Raw genomic sequence first — 23,833 nt, forward strand, 5'->3', positions numbered from 1 at the left:
AGAACGGTGGGGATTCCCAGCAAACGATTGCAGCCCCGGCTGAATCTTCTCACCTCTTTGGGGTCTCTGTTAATATGCAGAGCTGTCTGAGTACGTTTGAATTGCAAAGGCGGCTCGTGTTCTCCGGGAGAGCTATTGTTGCCACCCCTCATCTTGCAGCCATGTTTCCTCCTTTGTTGCAGTTCCTGTGTGTATTCTATCAACAATAAGACACAGATGAATGATTAGTAAAGTAGCCTTTTATACTCTGAGGCCTGACAGTGTAAATCAGGGATGAGAGAGCAGCGGGCTGGCGGAGGATCCACTCCTGTGGGTGCTGATAGACACGCTGGTCATTGTCGGGTTAAAAGGGCTTGTCAAGTAGAGGCACTGTTATCGCTGGGAATTATTAACAGGGGCAAGAGTTCACTGATTTAATGTAAAGTAGCCTCCTATTGAAAACCACATTAAACATTAATGATGTGTTGCTCTTTCTTTTGGAATTATTTGATGTGTGTGTGAGCTGATGCAAAAACAGTAGTGATAAATGTATATTGATAATGATACTGTGTGATTCAAAGCCTCTTCGACCCTGTTTACACTTGGTTTTAACAACCATTTTGGTGATCCAAATTTAAGTGGACAGTCTCAGTTTATGCTCTGTGTAATTTGCTTCAGTAGCTGAGCTGACCACTCGTGTTCAGATTTGGTTACTGCGCTTACACCATAAGGTCAAAGGGCCGAGCGCACAGTTATCATGTCCACACTTAAGCTAGCTACTTGCTAGTGATGTGAGCTATTGTGTCAGTACAGCTACAGATATGGCTGTCTCCTTCCATAGGGCAAAACGAGGGATGGCATGCAACACTTCTTCCAACTCGTCGTAAAATAAGCAGGTTATAGAACGTTAGCGTGCCGTCACCAAAACAACCACCACGTCCTACATTGATGACTTACTCTCTTGTCGGGGACACATCAGGACACATTAGCGTTTACACTAAAAAAGATGTGTCGTCAGATGCGTCCCAGATCCCCAAGTGGTTTGAGTGATTGCATCACAATGCGTCTTGGTGGTTGTTTACACTTACATTTAGCGCTCTCCACATGTGATCCAATCACCCAAAATGCAATTTAAAAGAAAGTGTTAACAAGGTCCAAGGTCCAAACTGAGGATATTCACACTCTGGTCTTTGTCAAGGTCCTGCTGTGGTCTCTACTAAAAATAGATTAATGCCACCTTAAAAAAGAAATAGGTGCACAAGTGCAACGTCTGATTCTAAGTAGAAATGATAATGCTTATATTTAGTATCCTTTAAGATGGTTCAGTACAGGGCGCCTAGTAGCTCCGTGGTAAGAGCGGACACTCAATATACCAGGGCATTGTCCTTGCCGCAGCAGCTGTGGGTTTGATTCCAGCCTGCTGCCCTTTGCTGCATGTCGTCCCCTCTCTACCCCCCTTCACGCCTAACGCAGATTTTATACTTCTGCGTCGACATGGAGCCTACGCCGTAACCTGACGTGCACCTTCCCAGAAATGTAACTACACATCACGGCGACACAGACCTCCTGTCTGTTTTTGTAAGCTAACCATTTCCCTCAGTGGAAACGAAGCTTTTATTTAGTTTAGTTTCACAGATAGGAAACAATAAATTGTGAAGACAGCAAAGCCTAAAAAAATAACATTTTAAGTCTTGTGTGTGATTTATCCTTTAGGGATTTATACTATGGGATTTATCCTGGCTTCATATGAGCAGAGGAAATCTCCGCTCGTTGCTAGGCTAATCAATACAATGTAAAATGCCATAGGCTGGTGCTAATAACGTTAGCATGTTTTATTTGTTTGGAAAGTGTGTTTAGTATAAGACAGCTGTTTTGTCGCTGCACCTTATGAGTTGTAATGGAGCCAAATTATGTACCGTTACCTTCGTTAAATGTTGCTGTTGACCCTAGATTTTTATGAGAAGAAGAAAAGATTACTAGCTGCTAGGCTAATTTATACAATGTAAAATGCCATAGGCTTGTGCTAAAAACATTAGCATGTTGTATTTGTGGGGAAAATGTGTCCGGATAAAGACAAGTGCTTTGTCTGTGAATGCTGCGAGTTAAAGTGAAGCCAGTTTGTGTACTTGTTTGAAATGGTCTCTGTTAGGCCATGTTTAATGTGTGTTTAATGTGTGTTTTGAATTAACTAAACTTTACAACACTACACAGTAACCCTGTCTGTAACTTTACCGTCACGGCACGTTTCCTTCTTGAATTACAGGTGAGGTTTGTGGTGTCTGTTACAAAGGAGGTCTGCACACACTGTAGGCTTTGGATAAGTAGTTAACTTCTCTTTTTCTGTTAAGGCTTTTCAAGGCAACGTTTTAATCTACAAGATCTTTCTCAGGCCTGAAATTTGTGTTGTCATTACCATTTTTTTACAGAGCAGAATTGCACAGTAAGGCTTAGAAGGAACCACTCTAAACGCCAATAGTGTCATAATTCTTTAGCCATCAAATTGTGCAATTAAGATTTCATAATGATGAGTTGAAGCAAAAACCTTGTTTGTTGCCACTTTTGTTTTGACAAAGGAGTTTGTTTTTATTGTTTTAGTGCTGCAAATAAGGTCATTTTTGAGAAAAGGTTTGGTTTGATTTTTTTAAAAACACATATTTACATATTAAAATACCCGTATGTCTTGATCCTAAGCCAGATCCTCGACAGTTACATGACCACAGAACTCTTCATATCCCATTTCTTGTGGTTTGCGTGTTGTGGCTGCATCACCAGTCACAGCTGTCATTTCAGTCATCACAAGCTTCCTGCTGCACTCTACACAGACACACGATCATAAGCTCTGATTGACTTGAATTGATCTGGTGTCTACATCACTAATTCAGCAAGATGTTATTAATCCAAACCATTTGGCTGCGACATTTGAATGAAGCCGGCTGCAGAGTCACAAAAACAGGAAATGAGTCATATCTCAACCACATTTTGTCAGATCATGGTCAAAATTGTTCTGTGGGTAGATGAGACCTCGGTGTACCTGTGTGCGGTGTACCCTGCTTGATGCGCCTGTACTTGGCCCAAAGAACTGCAGCTCGCAGCTATATTTTGCTTTGTATTATTTTTATCACGTTGACAGCGAACAAAGTCGTGTTTCTGTTCAGGGCTCCACATGGACGCCTTGTGTGGTTTCACTGAAGAGGGAAGCATTATTAATGGATCGTAGACATGCAAGTAACCCTGAACTCCTGTTGTAGCAGGATGTAGACCGAACTTACTCCTTATACAAATGACAAAATGTTATTTCACGCAGGGAGCTCCCACACCAACAAGTCCACTGATGTTGACACAAAGCCTGATGGTTATGTTTCAGACTGAGGATGTTCACACTGTGATCTTTGTCCTGCTTTGGTCTTTACTAAAAATAAACTCATGCCACCTAAAAAAAGAAATGGGTGCGTAAGTGCAACGCCTGATACTGAGTAGAAATGAGTACGCTTATATTTTGCATCCTTTAAGATAGTTTAGTACGGGGCGCCCAGCAGCTCAGTGGTTAGAGCAGGCATCCTGTGTACAAGGGCATTGTCTTTGCAGCAGCAGCTGTGGGTTTGAATCCCTCCACCGCATGTTATGTCAAGGCCTACAAACCAACTTAAAGTGGTCTGCCCTTAATTATGTGTAACTTTAAGCCTTAATAAAAAGTAAAATGATGAGTTACATGAAAATTCAACCCCTGTACAGTTGTCAGAAAAGGAGAAATTAGCTATAGAGACCAAAACTGTATTTTTACCAGGCTGTAAACATGATTATTTCTGCTGTAAAGTTGGGCCTTTTAACATGTGTGTCTATGGGGATTGACTCACTTCTGGAGCCAGCTTTAAGTGGCCGTTCAAAGTACTGTTCTGGGTTCATTTTTCAGTCCCAGAGGTTGCTGCTTGTTTACACCCCGTACATCTTGTGGCTGCACCAGAAACCACATATGACAATTATGTGCGGATGATAGTTCACATGATCAGACATGGATTCAAAAGTCTGGCACTGTAAAATGAAATTATACACCAGTCCTTTTTTATACCAGCCAGCGACAGTCGTGGCCAGAGGCTTTGTGTTTTCTGGTCCCATTCTTGTGAGCGTGGTATTTTAAGAACACCTTGAGGGAATTTCCTCAAATTTGAAACAAACTTCCACTTAGACTCGAGGATGAACTCATTAGAATTTGGTGGTCAAAGGTCACAGTGACCTCACAAAGCACATTTTTGGCCATAACTCAATAATTCATATTTTGATTATGAGCAGATTTGAAGTGAAGTGATGGTATTTTTTATCCACAAGGTCAAAGGCCGACTTCCATGTGACATCGTGAAGGCAGATTTACAGCTGTGTGTTAGTTCTACGTACAGTTTATGCTGTAGCTGATCATTTATACTCATGTAGTAGTGTGTCTGTGTCACTCTGCAGTTACACCTCCAAAACGCTAGTCGGTGGGGGGGTTTCTGTGGAATGCTGTGAAGTTTGACTCATTCAAAACACACCTAAAACACATATTAAACATACATTAAACATGGCTTAATAGTAACAGTTTCAAACACGCTCCATTATAACTCGCAGCATCCACAGACAAAGCACTTGTCTTTTGCCTAACACATTTTCCCCACAAATACAACATGCAGACATTACTAACACAAGCCTAGGGTTATTTTACTTTGTATAAATTAGCCTTGCAGCTAGCAGGAGTTTTTCTTCACTCAAATGTAGACAGTTTGTCACACACTGGACCTAAAATGCCGTTGTATGGAGGCTTTATTGTCTTTGCAATTTATTGTTTCTTATCTGTGAAATGAAAGTGAATAGAAGCTTTGATTCCACTGAGGGAAATGGTTTTTTGCCGACAAATTAAACAGGGTCTGTGTTGCTGTGGTGTGTGGTTACATTTCTGGGGAGATGTACATCAGGCTACGTAGGCTACAATGTATAGTATGCGTCTGCGCAGAGCCTGCGGCGTAGGTGCGACATCAAATTGATGCAGAAGTATAAATCTCGCTTAATGTTCTGCAAAAACTCTTTCCTGGATATTATTTAATGTCATATCGCAGGAAGAGAGGAGGAGACATTTGTTCAGATACTGAATTGGTGACACGAATTTTGGGTGTTTTGAAACTGTGCTCATTGTATTGTCTGTGCTGCCGGGTTGAAGATGTGTGTGAAGCATCCATGTTTCAGAATTTATAGGTTCTTTGTAGCAGCATCCATATTTGAAATGTATCCCAAATGCTAACACAGAGGGGGCGGGGTTTACAACCTATACTGTAGTTCATGGAGGGAGGCATACAACTGCAAGGTGGTAACTTCCTGAACTGTTTCCTTTCCTCTGCTCAGAGTGGTCAATAGTGAGAGTGATTGTGATATCGTTTCCTGAAACTCACTTCTCCTTTCTTATTTCAAACCACATAGCCAACACATTGTGATTCCCTTTTTAACATCAGTTAATACACATGAAGACTAATGTAATACGACAAAAAGGCCTTCAAATCTAGCTTTAAATGTTTCCTTTACATGGTATAATCATCTGAGACTCATTTCGCCACGTTAACAGCAAAGTGTACAAGATTTTCTAGCCCACTTGTAGAAGGAAGAAGTATGGAAAATAAACGTTTCCTCTCTGAACCAGACAGGAAGGAAATTCAGATCTAGAGTTTGTAGTGAGGGAGTGTCAAGACACTTGTGGATTTAACAACAATAGACACACGGACTGTGAAGGATGTAACATTCACTGCTGATACAGCCAAATTGGATCGCAGTGTTCGTGTTCTTCCTTAGTTAATTTAAATTGTGTTGACACAAAGAGGCACACGTGTCAGGCAGTACAAGATTTTTAAAGCAAACTTATTGCTGTCGGGAAAGAGTTTGTTTTTGGTCTCAGTGTGTGTTTATTACTTTGCATAATACCTTTAAAACCTTGTCGATACTTCTCAGTGATGTTTGGTGGAGAGAGGTTTTGACATGGATCCAGATCAGGGATTTCAGAATACTTTCAAAACATTATAAGAGAGTGTTTTTGAACATTTTCACTCATTTTTATGGAGTGCTGCACTTGAATGAAACTTTAATGTATCCTGTGATGTCTATCAGTGTGTATTTTGATATTGAACCAGAGCTGCATCCATTAAACATTTTCTAATATTTAAATTTCAGAAATTATCAGCATTTTTTTGCAGAGGTATGCACTCTGAGATCTTTCTATTTAAAGGGACCATTTGGGGTTTTGGCCGGCAGATTCCTGCCCGATTATAGCCCGACGCAGCATTGTACAGTGTCGGCTCAGAAAGTAAATGACAACGAGTGTCGTATGCGATAATCCATCGTTTTATCTTGTGTAGTGTGTCATAGTAGACGATGAATGACGCCACGTCTGGGACGCCTCATGACGTTCCAACAGAAAGTCTAGCATGTTTGATTTCTTTTTGTCGTTGACAACTTCTCCGAACACAGCCGTCACTTTGACCAATAGAAACACAGCGGGATCTGCTGACTGGACAAATGTATGTCAGCAACATCCTAGCCTTTTTGATGTTTCCTCTAGGGACGTTACCACACAGACTAAAAAGGTAAAAAAGGAAAAATGCCTGTGTTAAACAGCAGAGGCACTTTAGCAACCCAGCGAGTACTGCCATTAGCATCAAGCTAGCAAACAATGTTAGTTCTTAATACTGGAGGATATAAAGGAGTAAAATTAAAAAATAGTGGCGGGGCTTTTACTACCAAAAGATGCAGAGGGTACCAGCTTCATTTGAAACTGACAGACCTTGATGAAGTTAATGCATCACGGTGTTGTTTCAAACTCAACACTTCCTGTACCCGTTTAAAATTAAAAGCCCCTTATAACCTCGGTTGAGAGAATCCCTTCATTTTCTTAACAGGCTTTTATTGTGAAATATTTGCAGGAACTTGTTGTGGAGGATTCAGTGACTTGCATGTTTGCATGCAGTGCTTCAGATGTAGCTCCTGTCATCAGCTGGCACATGAACAGACACAGTGACTGAAATCATAGTAAATGTAATAAAAATAGGACAAGAATTACCCGATGACATCACGCACGTCGTGAACGAAGACCAGGGATGATTGGTGTGGACCATTGTGTAGTCTGTCATGTCTGTCGGCCAAGTGACGGCACGATTTTATGACTCTACAATCGCCTAATGTGACATAGTGACTGTTAGAACAGACAGAAATGTTGTGTAGTGTGAAACTGGCATTATACTGTTTCACTGCCTGACAGTTGGTGACGATAATGTGCCGAGAAGTAGCAATGCATGATTTAAGATATTAACTGCTTGTTTTATGAAGAGGTAAAATTAATTCAACATGTTTGTTCGACCTCAAAGATAAACACAGAGAGTTTTGGTGAAAAACACTGAATTTAAACTGTTTTGTTTACAAGAAAATTCCACGGGACTCTTGTAAAAGATATTATTGGCGCATCCTGTTTAACAGTAATGTGTTTGTTCCTTTCGCCCCGCAGTAACGGAGTGGGGTGACGATGTACGGCCCATCTCTGAAGAAGAAGCGATGGTCATCGTCAACCACCAATCCACAGGAGATGTGTGCACCCTCATGATGTGCCTGCAGGACAAGGGCATGGTAAGAGCATACAGAGAAGAGCGTTACCTCATTGCATCCCTTTTAGGAAATCCACATTGAGGTTGAGCGGTGTCACATCTGTGTAGATAAAGGCCATGCAGCAGTTTGAACCTGCAGGGTACTTGGCACTGTCTGAAATTTTGTGAATAGGCTGCTGTCTGAGCTTGTTTGTAAGGCTTTGTTACTGCAAATAAGTGGTTCATTTGGAATCACACACACTGCTCTAAAAAACCGTAACTTAATTAAATTAGCTTTAAGGATGTTTGCCAAAGGTTAGCCAATGTTTTAATTGTCAGTTTGTTCAGCCAGATCATAGCTGTGTATGAGAACAAGGTGCAATACAGATTAGAAGAAAGGTCACCTGTAAATTATCTTACACTATGAGTGCATTCCAGAGTTACTCTATCATCAACGTGTTTTTCTATTTCACATAGTGACTTTTCGACAGTGAATATGGCAGGAGGGAGTTTATTGTGTCGAACAGGAGAGAGCCCAAGTGATTGACGATGTGTTTTTCAAGTCAAAACAGTCAACACAGTGCACAGTGACAGACGGCCTCACGAAGCAGTGCTGTGGTTTGCTGCATTCAAATCACAAAATGCGAGTTTGAGCGTTAGCAGAGTTTGCATTCTTTCACACTGATCATTTTCCACAGTGAAACATGTCCCAACATCAGTGTGTGCACACACATACACACTTAAACACGCAACTCTTCCTGAGTTTAAATATAATACTTGTTCATTTCACTCAGTACATCTTGGCAGAAAACGGCACATCATGTAGAGCTACAAAGTTCACATAGTTGTCTGGCAGCATAAGCGTAACATCAACAGTAGCTCCTGTATTGTTTAATTGGATGTATTGACACACAAAATGTGTGTTACAGAGAGAGCTGTGGCCGAGAAACATTTTCAAAGTTTTAAGATACTTTCCTTGTGTGGTTTTAAGACTGTACAAAGAGAAAATTTGAACATGTCTAACTGAAAGATAACTGGCCCAAGACTTCAGCAGAGTATACTTAGGGCTGGGTATCGAAACCTGGTGCAGTTATGGTTCCTATACAAGTGGTATCTACCGGACCAAAGCACAATGCAGATTTCGGTGTCTCATTTCAGTGCCATGTGTGCAATTAAAAGCGGTAGATAGAAAGTCTGTGTGTGTGTGTGTGACGGTGACGCCTGACAGTGGGGCTTCAGCAACCAGAGCAGAGAGTATAAAGGTAAATGTAGCAGTGCAGTGTGTGAACAGTTTTTAAGGCTATTTGTCAGGGAGTAAATGCAACAACTCCTCAAGACCCTGTGTCTAGCTTGCCACCTGCTGATTAAACTGAAGGGAGTTAGCCTTGAAGTTAGGGAGCGAAGTTAGCCTCCCATTTGAACCTGACCATGCGCTCTTAAGGTGGACTGTTAAAGTAGAGCGGCTATGCTCATTGTCGTGACAATCTCAGCCGCTTTGAAACAGATCATGGCGAATGTCTCGCTGCTGAGTCTCTCCTGAATTAGGTCGTATACTTTAGATTTTTAAGAGTTGATATGTGTCATAGTTGACTGAGACCTTCTTGAAGAGGTGGTCTCAGTCCGGTTACAAACGAACTCTGGTGCGGTTTGTTTGTGGTGAGAACGTGTTCCGACCTGGATCTGAACCAACTGCAGTCACATGACACATTGTTTGGGTTAAACATGAGCATGTTACAGTCCTGGAGGATTATTAATGTGCACCTCCTCCTGTACTGCCTTAATATGCACATTCAGCACATCCAATGCATCAAAACATTGTTTTCTAGTTGGAGCCGCGCCTCGTTTTCAAACTGTATGGTTTGACTAAAATGAACAATGACAGCAATATAGTCCACGATGAGCAGCGCTAAAATCAACCTGCGTAGTTGTCCCTCCATTGTGACATTAGAAAGTGTCACATTTATCTTGCAAGTGTACTCTTCTTCAACGTTTGGTTTAATTCCTGGATTTTTCCCGCATGGAAATTCTGACCAATCAAGAGCAGCTTTCTCGCGCAAGACATTTCACTGGTCCGCTTGTAAATGCTGCCGTGAGAACACGAACCAACTCTAGGCAATTATGCAACTTTGTAACAAAATTAGTCCTTGATTTGGACCAAAGCAAGACAACTCTATGTCTGAAAGCACCCTTCCTGAGACAGGAATGCCAGCACCCTACAAAACGTACAACCCCAGACTGTTGTGTCAGTCACTTTGTAGCTGTGTTGACTGATTAGTTTTTTCCTCAGTGTTAATCAGACATTGTTGGGCGCTCAGCTGCTTGCTTAATTGCGGAGGTTGACATGTAGCAACTTCACATAATTAATTTAATGCACATTAATCACTACAGAAATAGCTTCTTTTTACTTAAATGTGCTGTCGACAGCAGAAGTGAGTTTGAAAATAGAAAGTCAAGTTCACATTCACAGCGTGCAGCTCGCTGTCCTGCCACCCAAACCATGCTGGGGATTGGCTGTGAATCCTGGGATGGCGGGGGCAGCTGTATTGTTGTGTGTTTATTTTTTTTTTTTTGGGCTGAGGCTGGCACTGCACTGGAGCTGCCGAGCTGCACTGCACAAACATGATGACATGATCCGCCTCAACAACTGCATCCCTGGCCCAGTTTATCCTCTTAGCACTGAAAGGACAGTAAGCCAAAGCTGCATCGGTGCAGGTCATGAGGGTGGAAGTGCTCAGAGGGGGCGGTACCAGTTTTGGGGCACTGGCTCTAAAGCCAAAATCAAGTGCTTTTGCTTACAGGTGTGAGATTTTCATTGTATTTCTCCTCCCTTTTTCAGGTGGTACAAAAAATGATGTGGTTGATGGACCATGTGTTCAAATACACCAACTTTGGCCTAGTGTCCCTGATCCACGGGGACTTCTTCATCAGACAGGTAAGAGACACACAGCTGGCACCAAAGATTGCAGGCTTACTTTTAAATTTAAAATGTTGCAGTGTCTATTTTTACTGTCACGTCTGTTAATTGGCCATCTGAGGTCGAACATTAACACTGTCTGCCTCACACTGTTAACACTGCATCCAGGGAGCTGCCCGGCAGGCTTTTCTAGCTGGTAAATTAGCCTCAAGGCTACATAAACAGTTGTCGCTGGGAGATAAAAGTCTATTTTCCCTCACATGTCGACACCTTGTTTTTCCCTGAAGGTCTCAGGTTTACAACACAGACCTCTAGGCCATAACTCAGCTCTTTGAATCCTCCCGGCTACTGCTGGCCTGTTTTAACTGCGCTCTGCAAAGTGGAGTCACTCCCCATCTGCTTGTTCCAGCTGGACAGCAGATATGTTAGCGGGCTTCCTGCGGCCTGGGCGTCCTCTGAGAAGGATAACGGCATTGGGCAGTAGTGTGGGAGGTCTGATCGGCCCCGCTGGGTCAGACTGACCCCTTGTTGTAGGGGCAGCTGGAACAGAGCAGCCTGCTCTGACAGGCCGAAGCATGGAGCCTGCAGGGGTCCTATTGGTCAGGGAATTCCTGGAATATCGTGTAAGTTTGGGAGGTTTATTCAAGGCAGCAGTGATTTGCTGTAGATTCATTGTGCATGACAATATCAGAAACTGGGTGGATCCAGTCCCCAGACACATATCTGCTGTGTAGGACCAAACACTCCTCATTTTCTGTTTTTTTTCCAAGGCTTGGAACTGATTCACGGTTTTGTTTTTTCCTGCAAAATCCTAGAAAGTTGATGATTTAAACACATTTATTTGTCGGACTTTATACACAAGACAGTTATGTAAAAATAATAGATGCCCTGCTGTCCTGCAAAGCTGTCATTGTCATGCATATTCAAAAAAACTTCTGTTCAGCTATGGACGGTCACTATCTGGTCCCTTAACCAAGTAGAACATACACGTGGTTCCCAACTGGTGGGTCGCAGGTCCTTTTTTAAATAGACCACCAAGTCAAGTTTGTACAAAACACACTTTATTTAGAAGTACAGTGAATATCTGGCACAGAGTTTTTTTTTTGTTTGTTTTTTCAAGTGCTGTTTCCTGCTGTAGAGTGTGTGACTAACAGGCAGCTACTTGACAGAGGCAGCAAATTAGCTCACTGACATGACCAAGCGCAAATATGATGCTGAATATATCAAACTACATGAACCCTGAACTAATGACTAAGGAGAAATCTGGACCCTGTGGCTGCACCAGTTGGGTACCACTATTTAGACACTTAAATAATCAGTTCAGCACATGTAACAGATATATCTGCACACCAATTCATCTGCTGCTGCAGTTTATGCTTCTTGACATCTTGTTTTTCCAGTCTGTCCCTCTTCTAAAGTTAAATTAGACTGGTAAATTCACCATGAGATAGCCAGACATACAGTCAGGGGACACCTGGAGTCATGACAGTTACGTGTAATAATAGTGTAACTACTCATGTTACAGGCTTGCCACAATATAGGTGTTGAACTTAATGTGCAAAAAACGAAAATTTGAATTAAAGGAATACTTCGCCCACAAAATGATCATTTGTAAAACAATTATTCATGTTGTGTGACCTTGAATTTGTGAAGAAAACTTTGCTGCCTCCATAGAAAACAAACATATTTATTGATTGGTTGGTTGATTGATTGATTGAAAACCACCTTTAACAATAGCAAGACTATATGGTGTCTGCAGGTCCTTAAAAAGTCTTAAAATGTCTGAAATAAAGTTTTCTTAGTATAAGGCCTTAAAAAGTCTTAAATGTCTTAACCACAACGGACCGGTTAAGCGTCTGCATCACTGCTGACGCCGCCCCAATCCGCCTGTCAATCTCCCGCTCCATCCTACCCTCACTCGTGAACAAGATCCCGAGATACTTAAACTCCTCCACCTGAGGCAGGACCTCCCCCCCGACCTGGATTTTAAAATATCAGATTGAATTACCTATCTAGCAGAAAGCAGGCAACCTCCACATCCCTTTTGAAATCCTTCTCCTTCAGGAGTTTTTTCCACCTGGAATAAGCACCGCCGATATTCACTCGCATTTTGTCCCGTCCTCGCTTATCCGATCTTTTTCTTTAATTTGGTGGCGTGGTTTCCCTCTTACGGGGCAAAACATGTGTGTGGTCCTCCATTTAAAGTGCGACAGAATCATAAAAGTACAAAGCAGGTTCACGCAGAAGCGCCCTGGATTGATCTTCACCTTAACCGTCTCCAGTGACGGCAAGTTCTAGGTAAACGCGAAAGGCGAAGCGCGAATATCCCTTTCGGCCACTGTATTCAAATCCTGCCTGTGTATATATAGAGAAATCATTCTAAGCCTATGAGAAAGCTTCCGTTTGTATGTGAATTGCATTACACTTTAGTAAATATATATTTATGAAAGCAATAGTTGATATTTGCTAATAAACAACCACGTAAATTACACATTGTAACTTTAAACAAATTAAACTTAAAATCATCCAATTGATGTCATTTTTCCTTACTGCTCATTTTGACCTGACATCAGTGTGTTTACTTGGTTAGAGTACTTACACATGTGTACTTAAATATGTGGTCTTAAATTTCATATAAGATGATAATTAAAAGGTCTTAAAAACTCTTAAATTTAACCTGATTATATCTGTAGACACCCTGCAAAGCATCCGTTTACAGACTCACACAAGTTATGCAGTATAAACTAAGCCTCATTTATCCAGTCATATTGCATTTTCATTAAAAACCTTAGTATTGGATTCTGGGTTCAAGGAGAGCAGAGACAAGTTTCACTTACAGTTCAGTTTTAAATAGTTAGGTTTAAGCAAAAATGCATGTGTTTGGGAAGCACTGAGCATACGACTGGATAAATGAGACTTGGATTAAACTGCACGAGTTGTGTGAGAGCATGGAAATGGATGTTTTTATGTTGTTAAACGTGGTTCCCATTCAATCAATAATAAGAATAATGACAACACGTCATGACAGATATATTTACAGATGGTCGTTTTATGTGTGAAATGTTCCTTTAGTCGAATAAATTCCATATATTGCTCAGCCCTCGTCATGCATGTCAGAACACATGAGTTTATATACATTTGATGCTTTGGATGTTGGTAATGAGCAGATCTTCCTCTCTGTAAGGCGACACAGGACTTGCTGTCACCAGTCCCAACAGGACACAGATTTAAAAATATCATTAAACAGCAGCTCTGCAGAGAGGTTGTCTCTGTTGATAACAAATCGTGCCTGTCCACATTTGTTTTGTTGGGAAATTAATGAAAAGCCCTCACATCCCTCTCTCACTGTTTCGAGCTGCAGAAACACCACAGCCATGGCAAGAGGGAATTAAATTTTTTAGGTCATGGAAATGCTTTGCCGTGGAATTTCACATCAGGCACTGTGCCGAGGGTGAAGCACCCTGAGCCTGCTAACAGCTAAACGGGCTGCGGCGGAGGCCTGAGCAGGCTGGGTCCCACTGCCATCCTCTCTCCCTCTCTCTTCCTCCTCTCTCTCCGTGATCCCCTCTGGCATTCTTGTGTGTGCATTCTTGACATCCTTCCCCAGAATACTTCACACATCCACACAGCACAGCGAGCATCTGCCCTCGGCCTCCCGAGCATCTGCTGTCCACTCAGGCTGGCAGACATGTCTCTAACATCATTATGCACAGCACAACACAGCAGGCTTTGATGGCCGTGGCTCACTTACTCGTGGTACAGGCCTGTAATTGGACTTTTTTTTCCCCCCTTGGTCGGTGTTGTCAACTTCAAAAACACCTCTTCAGATTAGAGACATACCTCAAAATAGTGTTTCATAATAATCCAAGGATGTAAAATTCATACAGTGTTTATATTCTTAATGTGCTCGAATAATTCACATCACAGTCACTGCCACCTGTTGATTTTCTGGTCACGTTTCAAACTCCTAGTTACACAAAATCCTCACTGTTGGAGCTAGGGTTGGGACTCGTTAGGATTTTAACGATTCCGATTCCTTACCGACTCCTTCTTAACGGTCCGATTCCCTACCGATTCCTCTTACCGATTCCTACATTATATTCATTATACTTGCTATACTTAAACAAGTATATAATAAACACAAATGCAATCGTACAAATACAAAAACTTTATTCTAACTGTTGCACAGTACAATTAGATGAAAATACACATTTGTGTGTGGTGTGTATTTCAGATTTAGAGCTTGTATCATCTCCCTGAGAATATATAACAACAAAAAGTGATTCTCTGATTTCTGCAGTAACACTATTAAAATTAACCACAACAATGTAATAAAAAATACTTACATGCATTCATGCTTGGGCACTGTTATTTACGTGACAACACCTGAACAGAACACACACAGACACACATTGGCTGTTTGTTTCTACCGCTCCCCTCGCTGGAAGCGGACCTCCCGCCGCCAGCCTCCGCCTTGATTAAACGCTCCTATTTTATCTTATCTTATCTTATTTTGTTATATTTCTACCGCTCCCCTTTTTTTTTTACATTTTAGGAATCATTTGCAGGAACCGTTACGCCAAATGTGATGGAACCGGTTCCAGAACCGGAACTTTGGACCCGGTTCCAAAAAAGAACCGGATCCGGATCCCAACCCTAGTTGGAGCGTAGAAACATAAGTTTAAGAATGAAGTCCATTAAAAAAATTGTAGTCGCCTAAATTTCATCTTTATGTTATAAGGTGTACAATCTGAGTATGTTTACTCACACTTGCTTATAACATTGAACGCTTTTATTTATGTTTTTTGAACTAGTTCAGTGCTCGTTCAAAACGTGTCTGGTCAGACGGGCCGATTGTTTGGCCTCTGGTGTCAATGTGCGTCTTGGGTGACCCAGTCACACATGGACAGCTCAGGTCTGTGCGTTCACACCTGGCATTACAAATTGTTTCCACATGCAAGTGACCACTTGTGATCGGATCTAACTTCCCTTACCCTTCTCTTCCTAACTTCTTCTTCTTCGTCTTGTTCGTTTTCTCATACCACTACTTATACCACTTCATCTTCATCTACTACTTCTCTTCCTTCTCTTTCTCTGCCTCTTCCTGCTACATCTTTTTCTTCGTCTACTCCTTCTTCATCTTCTTCTACTATTCTACGACTATTGCTACTACTTCTACTACCTCTTCTTCTCCTCCTACTACTTCTGCTACTTCTTCTCCATCTACTACTTCTTCTTCTCCCTCTCTTTCTCCTCCTTCTATTTCTACTACTTCTTCTTGTTCTTGTTTTCCTTCTTTCTCCGCCTCCTCCTTCTACTCCTCCTGCTACTTCTTTTTCTTTATCTACTCCTTCATCTTCTACGACACTACTACTTCTTCATCTACTACCTCTTCTACTTATCCCTCTTATTTTCCTCCTCCTCCTCCTCCTGCTACTACTACTACTACCACTTCTTTTTCTTCGTCCACTCCTTCTTCGTCTTCTACTACTAATTCTGCTTCTTCATCTAGTACTTCTTCCTCTCCCTCTCTTTCTCCTCTTCCTCCTCCTCCCCCTCCTACTACTACTACTACTTATTTTTCTTTGTCTACTACTTCTTTGTGTTCTACATTTACTACTACTTCTTCTTCTACAACTTGTTCTTCTACCACTACTGCTTCTACTACTACTACTTAATCTTCTCATCCTCATCGTCCTCCTCTTAATACTGTCACTACTTCTTTTTTCCACTTCTTCTTCTTCTTCTTCGTTTTCTACTATCACTGCTGCTGCTTCTTCTTCTTTTCTACTTCTTGTTCTTCTACTTCTTGAGCTACCGCTTCTATTCTGGTGGCAGCTTCTTCTTTTTTTTGCACTTAAAAACTTTAAAATCTTTAGGGCTGTACCCAAATATTCGGATATTCGAATATTCGTTTCTATGGGTAGGTATTCGTTATGAAAATTTGGTATTCGATATTTGTTTTTTGTTTTTGTTTTTACTTTTTTTTTTAGATATTTTTTTGGTGCTAAATGTAGTCTTTTTGTTGTTGGTAAATGTAGGTTATCAATAAAAATCAAAACTTTTAAATTGCATTGTTAAAAATGTGGAAAATATAGTATAGCCTACCAACAGAGCTTGTGCGCACGGCACGCTTGAGTGCATCCGTCTGAGGCTGTGGATCAATGCCAGGTTTTACCACTTTATCACTATTCCCTCTAACTTGTAGCTGTTTTTTCGTTATCTTTTGAATTTAATCTGAATTATGGAACTGTTTTTGTCAACGTTTGTTTCCCCCGTTTTGTACAATAAGTTATTGTTTAAAGTTTCAACAAGTTTCTTTTGGAGTGCGTGACACAAGTGTGTTTTGAAAACGACCACGGACTGTCACCTGCTCACCGCATCAGTACCTTCCGATGCCATGACAGTAGATTATAGATTAATAGATTATAACAATAATGTCAAAATATCATTTACAGACCGATTTAACAGACGATCACTGCTGCCCGACCCGCAGGTCCATTTGCGGGTCCCGTGGGTTACGGGTCGACCCGCACATCACTACTCAGCTCAGTCTATAAGGCTGTACACAACAGTAAGGCTATAGACATTATATTCTATTCAGGCCGGCAGAACCAGCAGCGCATCGGCTCTACAGTGCACGGCACTGCTGATTAACCATTTTATTGCCGCACAGAGTGTCTGCCAGTAACCAATTACTTGCAGAGGCTTCCTACAACTTGTTTCAACGGTTCCGATTTAATCAGAAGACAAATTAAACAGGATGACTAGCCAATGTGAAAATCAAAAGAAAGCATAGAATAATGTGGTGAAGGAGACTGTTGTGCCATCACATTTTTTGGGGGTTTGAGAGCAAAGATCCGGTCGCCGCTGTGCAAAACTCCGCAATACAATTAGGTCCGAAAAACCCCCGGAGTCCGCCCCCTGCCGAAGGTCCGAATGTTAAAAAATGGCATTCGGGACAGCCCTAAAAATCTGTTGAATCTGTAGAATCTGAAAAATCTGTACCCACTACCCAGCATGCCATTCGGCAGAGTAACAGCTAATAGTGGTCCCTTCTCAATACACTACACAGTGTGTACATAACGCACTAATAAATATGTCCTGTATATCTCAAGAGCTCTCACTCAACACTGCCTTTCCCTCTGTCCTCAGCAATACACTTGCCAAGTGTAAGTCGATCAGATGAACAGTTGTCGAGATTGAAGGACAGACTGACAGAGACTTAGTTGATTTTTAGTTAGATGTTCACAATGATTACTCTTCTGATCAGCGGCTAATGCATGTCCACTCTACAACTTTTATCTGTTTATATATGTGTACTCAGTTGCCAGTTTATTAGGCACAGGTAGCTATGAAATATTGCAGTCTAATACAACAGTCCTGCAGTGATATGATATTGTTACAGGAGGAGTGACATGTTCAGCTTATGTTGAAGGTGTTGATTCAACTTTATTGTTATTTTGTGGTGCCGTTATATTTAATCTACCTTATTTGTATCAATGAGTGGGAAAAGCCCAGTAAATGACAGAGTACAATTCAGCAGCACAACAAAGTACAACCTCCAAAATAACTTAAGTTGAACCAACACTTCTCAGAAACAGTTTCAACCAAATCTGAAGATTCACACCTTCATGAAGGTCAGACTGAGGGCTTTAATGACTGCCATAGTCTTAGCCAAGTGTACCGAATAAACTGGCAACTGAGCAAATGTCCTTGTTCCAGTTGATGAAAGCGTGTGGGAGCGTAGCCCAGACGAAGCTGAGCAAGTTGCTCACTTGACAGTAGGGCTGTCCCTGTATAAGAATATTCCTAGTTGACCAATCTGTTTATGATATTAATTTAATTTTGAAATTATATATTTTGGGCGGGGCAACACAATGGTTTGAGTTGAAGGTGTGAGAAAGAATAGTATCAGTAACATTGTTAACACTGTGCTACATTACAGAGAAATACAAAACCGTACTAATGAACCTTCATTAATATAGGCCTATATTTTATCTACAAGTGCACGTCACACACTGAGCGAGCCGCCTGTTAATGACGCTGTGGGCTAATGGGCATGTAGCTACTTCCATGTTTCAGATGATACGTCATGTTTGTAGTCGACCAATGAAGATGAGTTTACATATCACCTTGGGTTCGTCCTTCACCTTCTCAAAATGATCCCACACTTTGGATTTCCTGCCCGACATGTTATTAACTAGCCTGTGGAATAACCGCAGGTACCAGCCCTGGAAATTAACCTGACTCCTGTCTGACTGCTGAGCGTGGACACTTCCTGTGTCTGTCCTTTCAAATTAAATTCCCACATGGTCCAGTCATATAGGTTTTGATTTATTTTGACAAGGCGCAGCTCCCAATAGTTTCACCTTTTTTTCTTCTTCTGCGACTAAGCGAACAATGAAATCTTGCCGACTAATGACCTTTCTGGTCGACTGACGTTTGGTCGGCTATCAGGGGGCAGCCCTACTTGACGGACAGGAGGCCGAATATGAAAGATAAACCATCAGATGATTCAGTCAAATTCAGACAAGTCCAAATGCAAACATTATTCATTTGAGGGAATAAAGATATCACTCTGACAGAAAAGGAACTCTCGTGTTTCCCACCATAGAGACAGTCTGACTGCACAGCAACATTGTGAGTGCATTTCCTTCCATTCATGATGCTCCTGTAACCGCAGTGAAACCACAGAACAGTCTGAAGGTCATGTATAGGTTTGTGAATGCCTGAGACTTTGCAGCTGCAGTCACAAATCTCCTCACTTCACTTTATATTTAGCTTTTTTCATTGTGTTGTAAGCACTTCCACTATGCACAGCTGCATGTGCGCTCACATGACACATACACAGTCCAGCCCGGCTATGCTAATGCATTTAAAATGGCTTTTGACCGGAGCCTAACTAAAAATCAATCCTGTTCCTCTTCGTCCCGTCACTGCTAATGCTCTTAATGTTGTCAAGGCCATCATGTTTTGCATCCATTTCAGTCGTGCCATTAACGCTGCTCTGAGTGCTCTGCAGCGTTTCTGACTCTAACTTGTGATTTGTGTTTGCCTGTTTTTATTTGTGTGGTTGTTTTTATGCTGACAAAAACATCTATCGTCGTAATGAATTTTGGCACTTAGCCTCAATCATTTGGTGTCCTTTGCGGAAATGTAGAAAGCTTCCAGCTGTTGAGGATAATTGCTCTTGTTTTGAATGTTGGTCACCTAGTTTTGTGCAGGTGGTCTGAATCAACTGAAACTGCTCTGGAAGCTCTAGTGCCATAACTGTATCACCTGTTTAAGACTTAAATGAATTAAACTACGATGCTTGCATTGTCTTAGTGGTATTCCCTTTGTTCCCCCAGGGTAAAGCTCACCGAGACAAGCAGCTGATCTACCTAAAAGATCACCTAGACAAATACTACCACAGCCGCGACAGGAAGTGGATAGTGCTGTTCCCGGAAGGCGGCTTCCTGCGCAAGAGGCGGGAAACCAGCCAGTTGTTTGCAAAGAAGCATTCACTCCCCCACCTGACCCACGTCACATTGCCTCGTCTCGGGGCCACCCACGTTATCCTGAAAACCCTGTCAGCCCAGCAGGAGAACGGCAGTGTGGGCGGTGACACTGGGACCCCAAACCAGACAGGTAACTAACACACAGAATACTTTATCTGGGGGGGGTTATGTTTCCCAGATTGTTGCAGGAATAGTTGTAGGATCTGTTTGGATCTATAGAGGTTTTCCCAGGACTGGAATGTATTTTTAAGGCCTGTTTTTTTTAGCAATTGTGATGAAAAAGATAAAAAGATCCTGTAAGTTAATATAATGAGAGACCTTGTTGAGATAATGGGTTGGTATCTCAAAATTATGAGAACCTTTCTCAAAATATTGACTTAATATCTCAAACTAATGAGAAACGATACCAACTTATTTAAATCATTTTTTAAGATGAGTTATTTGAGATAAATAAGTCTTGATATGCTTGTCATTTTGATGTATGGAAGTCATTATTTTTAGATAAGTTATTATTTTAAGACAAGTAAGTCATTTGAGAAGTTGTTATTTTGAAATAAGTGAGTTGTTAATTTGAGATAAGTGAGTCATTTTTTTCAAGACAAGTAAGTTATAATTTTTACATAAGTCATTATTTTAAGACAATTCAGTCATTATTTTGAGATAAGTGAGTTGTTATTTTGGGATACGTAAGTTGTTATTTTAAGATATGCAAGTCATTGTTTTGAAATAAGTGAGTCATTATTTTGAGATAAGTGAGAAGTTATTTTCGAGATAAGTAAGTCGTTTTTTTGGGATATTAAAACAAGTAAGATTTGAGATAAGTAAGTTATTACTATAAGATACTAAGTCATGTTGAGAAAGATTCCCATTATTTTATGATACCAAATCTTTATTTTAAGATTAAGACATTATCAATTTAAGATAAGTAAGAATTGAGATGTTATTATTAAGAGATACTAAGTCATTTTGAAAAAGTTTTCCATTATCTTATGATGCTATGTCATTATTTTAAGATACTAAATCAATATATTGAGATACTAAGTCATTGTGAGATAAGCAAGTAATTCCTTTGATATAAGACGTTTTTGAAATTCCAAGTCTCTAGATAAGTAAGTCATTATTTCAAAATAAGTAAGTCATTATTTTGAGAAAGTTTCCCATTATAATGATTCACAGGAACTTTTTTGACCATCACACTGGCAGAAATGGACCTCCATAATTCTTTGCCTTGACTGAAGAGTATGATACAAGCAGGGAATGTAATGCAACAGATGTCCTCGGCTGTGCTTCTTTTCGATTGCATTGTTGGCACCTTAAACTCCAGGCCACCAGGGTGAACTCTCCCTCAAAATGAACCCTCAGTCATGTTTCCCACATTTTAAAAGCTATAAATAAAGCCTGTCATTTCTAAAAGCAAAAAATCTTCAGATATCATTTTAAATGGCTAGCACAGAATGCCTATTTTTTGGTATTTATTCTTATTTACATCTCCCCTGAGTCACATCGAGTTTTAAAATGAGACAACAAAGAGCTGCTGCTGACTTTGCTGTGAGGTGTTTTTTAATTGATATGAATTTGGGAAAAACAGGCTGATTGCTTGACAGCATTGATTTGAATTGTTAAATGGTTTTTAAGTTTATTGTGAGATGACACTTGATTCACTCAAATGAAGTATTGACTGAATATGAGGGTGTTCTTTGAAGTTGTAGGGTTTTTTCATACTGATTGAAAGCTTTTCCTGGGGAAGTCTCACAAAAGTTTTTTGTCCCTAACTTCAGTCTCTGTGAATCATTTACTGTAGCTCTTGATCAGATGTAGACTTGTGTTGGCTTGAAGGCCAGGGCTGATGAACATGAAGCATTAAATCATCACCTCTGTGTCCCACTGTCCTCTGGGAGTCTTGCTTTAAATGAAAGGGGTTTGCTGGTAATGATTGCCAGGAGAGGAAAGGGGTGGTGTGCAGAGAGGTGCCAGAAATTGCATCAAGGTCCCTGAAACCCCAGCGGTTATTTGCAGGAGAGTAATTTTTCTGTCTAGAGACCAGCCCTAAATACAGCCAGTGTGCAGGAAGATAACGCTGCAATTAACAACCTTTGAGAGGGAAATTCCTTTTTTTGAGACTTGGTTTTAATTTGCATCAATGTGAAGATATTTAACAAAAGAAAAAGAGGAAACACACCTTAACAAAGCACGGAAACCAACTGGGGGTGTACACTACGGTCGATCACAGGGCATCTGCAGGTCCTTACAGTACTAAAATGTCTTGAATTCAATTTTATGAATGTGTCCAGTGTGGAGGATAAGGGGGATATATTGGCAGAAATGTAACATGATAAGCATGGTTTTTTTTTCATATATAATCACGTGAAATAATATGTGTTCTTGTTACCTTAGAATAAGCTGTTCATATCAACATATGGAGTACATCCTTTTCCACAGAGTCCGCCATGTTTCTACAGTAGAACTGACAGATACTGGCTCTAGATGGGGTCTTTGTGCTTTCGCGTCAGCCACCTTAATTCTCCTGCATGGTTGGCACATGGGAGAAGTTTCAGTTGGTTGCGGTCTGCAGTGTCAGCTGCTAGATGCCACTAAATCCTTCACACCACACCTTTTAATAGTCTTAAATTTGAATTTGTAAGGTCTTAATTGCCACAAACATTTTTGTCTCGTTACAGTTATAAACTGTAATAGTCTGTTAAAGTGCTTTTCAAAACAAAGTTACAAAGTGCGTCACATGGTTGATCCCAGATTTAAAAACGATGCAGAATTCAAGCAAATAAAATGAGGCAATTTTGAGAAAATACAAAGAACAATAAAAATACAATAAATATAAAATGTCATCACTGAAGTAAATAAGCAAAGTTGGCAACTTACTGCCCTATAGATTACACTGAGGTGCAGCAAATCAAATAACTACAGTAATACAAAATAGAGGAATACAATAACCGCTGACAGCACAGGATAAAAACAATGAAAATAACCAAATGAGACACATATAATATAAGCAGTGTGCTGATCCACCCTTTAATTTCTGTTTTTCAAAATGAGTCAAGCCATTGTATGTTAAAGTCCACATTTCCGATGTTGGAAATCTTTAAACCTACCACTGAAGCTAATACTGCAAAATGTAGATTAATCTAAATCACTCTGATATCCATATTTCTACTTAAAACCTACCTCTGCACAGGACCACATATATACTACTTACCTTTATATTTACCTGCAGTGTCTGAAAAGGATGATTTGTCTAAATTAAAATTTTGGTTTAAAATGATCTTGACAAGGTCTTTAAATATATTCAATTTAAGTATTCATCACAAATGCATCACTTACTATGTCCATACAATGTCCATAGTCTTTGCCATTTTATACCAGTGTTTTGTTATTGCATTTTTGCCAGTAACCAGAACATTTTTTAGGGATGGGAATTGATAAGATTTCATTGTTACCAGTGCCATTATCAGTTCTCCTTATCAGTCAGATTCTTTGTTGATTCCCTTATCAATTCACAACCAGTTTTCTCCGTGGGAAAATGAAAGTGGGCCTGGACAGGTTTAGTCTCAGCACAGCATAGATGAAATGAGAAAATATTTTTAGGCTGTCCATTCACCTCACACACACACACACAGACAAGCACACAAACCATCACCCCAAACAAAGAGGCAGCTCTGTCTCACACACAGGCAGCACAGAGCTGTATTGCACGGGTGCCACTGCGGTGATTTCAATTCGCACTGACCGATTTATGTTCAGCACATGTTGCATACTATAACTCACACTGTACGGCCATAATGCAGCACTGTTGTAATATTTCTTTATGAAATTGAGCCAAGCTTTGGGCTGTTGCT

General features: G+C 40.7%; 1 protein-coding gene across 3 annotated transcripts in view; it reads left to right on the forward strand.

The window, feature by feature from the left end:
• lpgat1 (lysophosphatidylglycerol acyltransferase 1) overlaps nt 1–23,833 on the forward strand; it is an 80,280-nt gene that overhangs the window by 18,883 nt on the left and 37,564 nt on the right. For all 3 annotated transcript variants that reach the window (XM_050058101.1, XM_050058099.1, XM_050058100.1), the window contains exons 3-5: nt 7,490–7,608; nt 10,402–10,497; nt 19,833–20,112. In XM_050058101.1, coding sequence (XP_049914058.1) covers nt 7,490–7,608; nt 10,402–10,497; nt 19,833–20,112 — 495 coding nt within the window. The remainder of the gene's footprint in view (nt 1–7,489; nt 7,609–10,401; nt 10,498–19,832; nt 20,113–23,833) is intronic.

The sequence above is a fragment of the Epinephelus moara genome, chromosome 12 (genome assembly GCF_006386435.1).
Source record: "Epinephelus moara isolate mb chromosome 12, YSFRI_EMoa_1.0, whole genome shotgun sequence".
In the NCBI taxonomy this organism is placed as follows: domain Eukaryota; kingdom Metazoa; phylum Chordata; class Actinopteri; order Perciformes; family Serranidae; genus Epinephelus; species Epinephelus moara.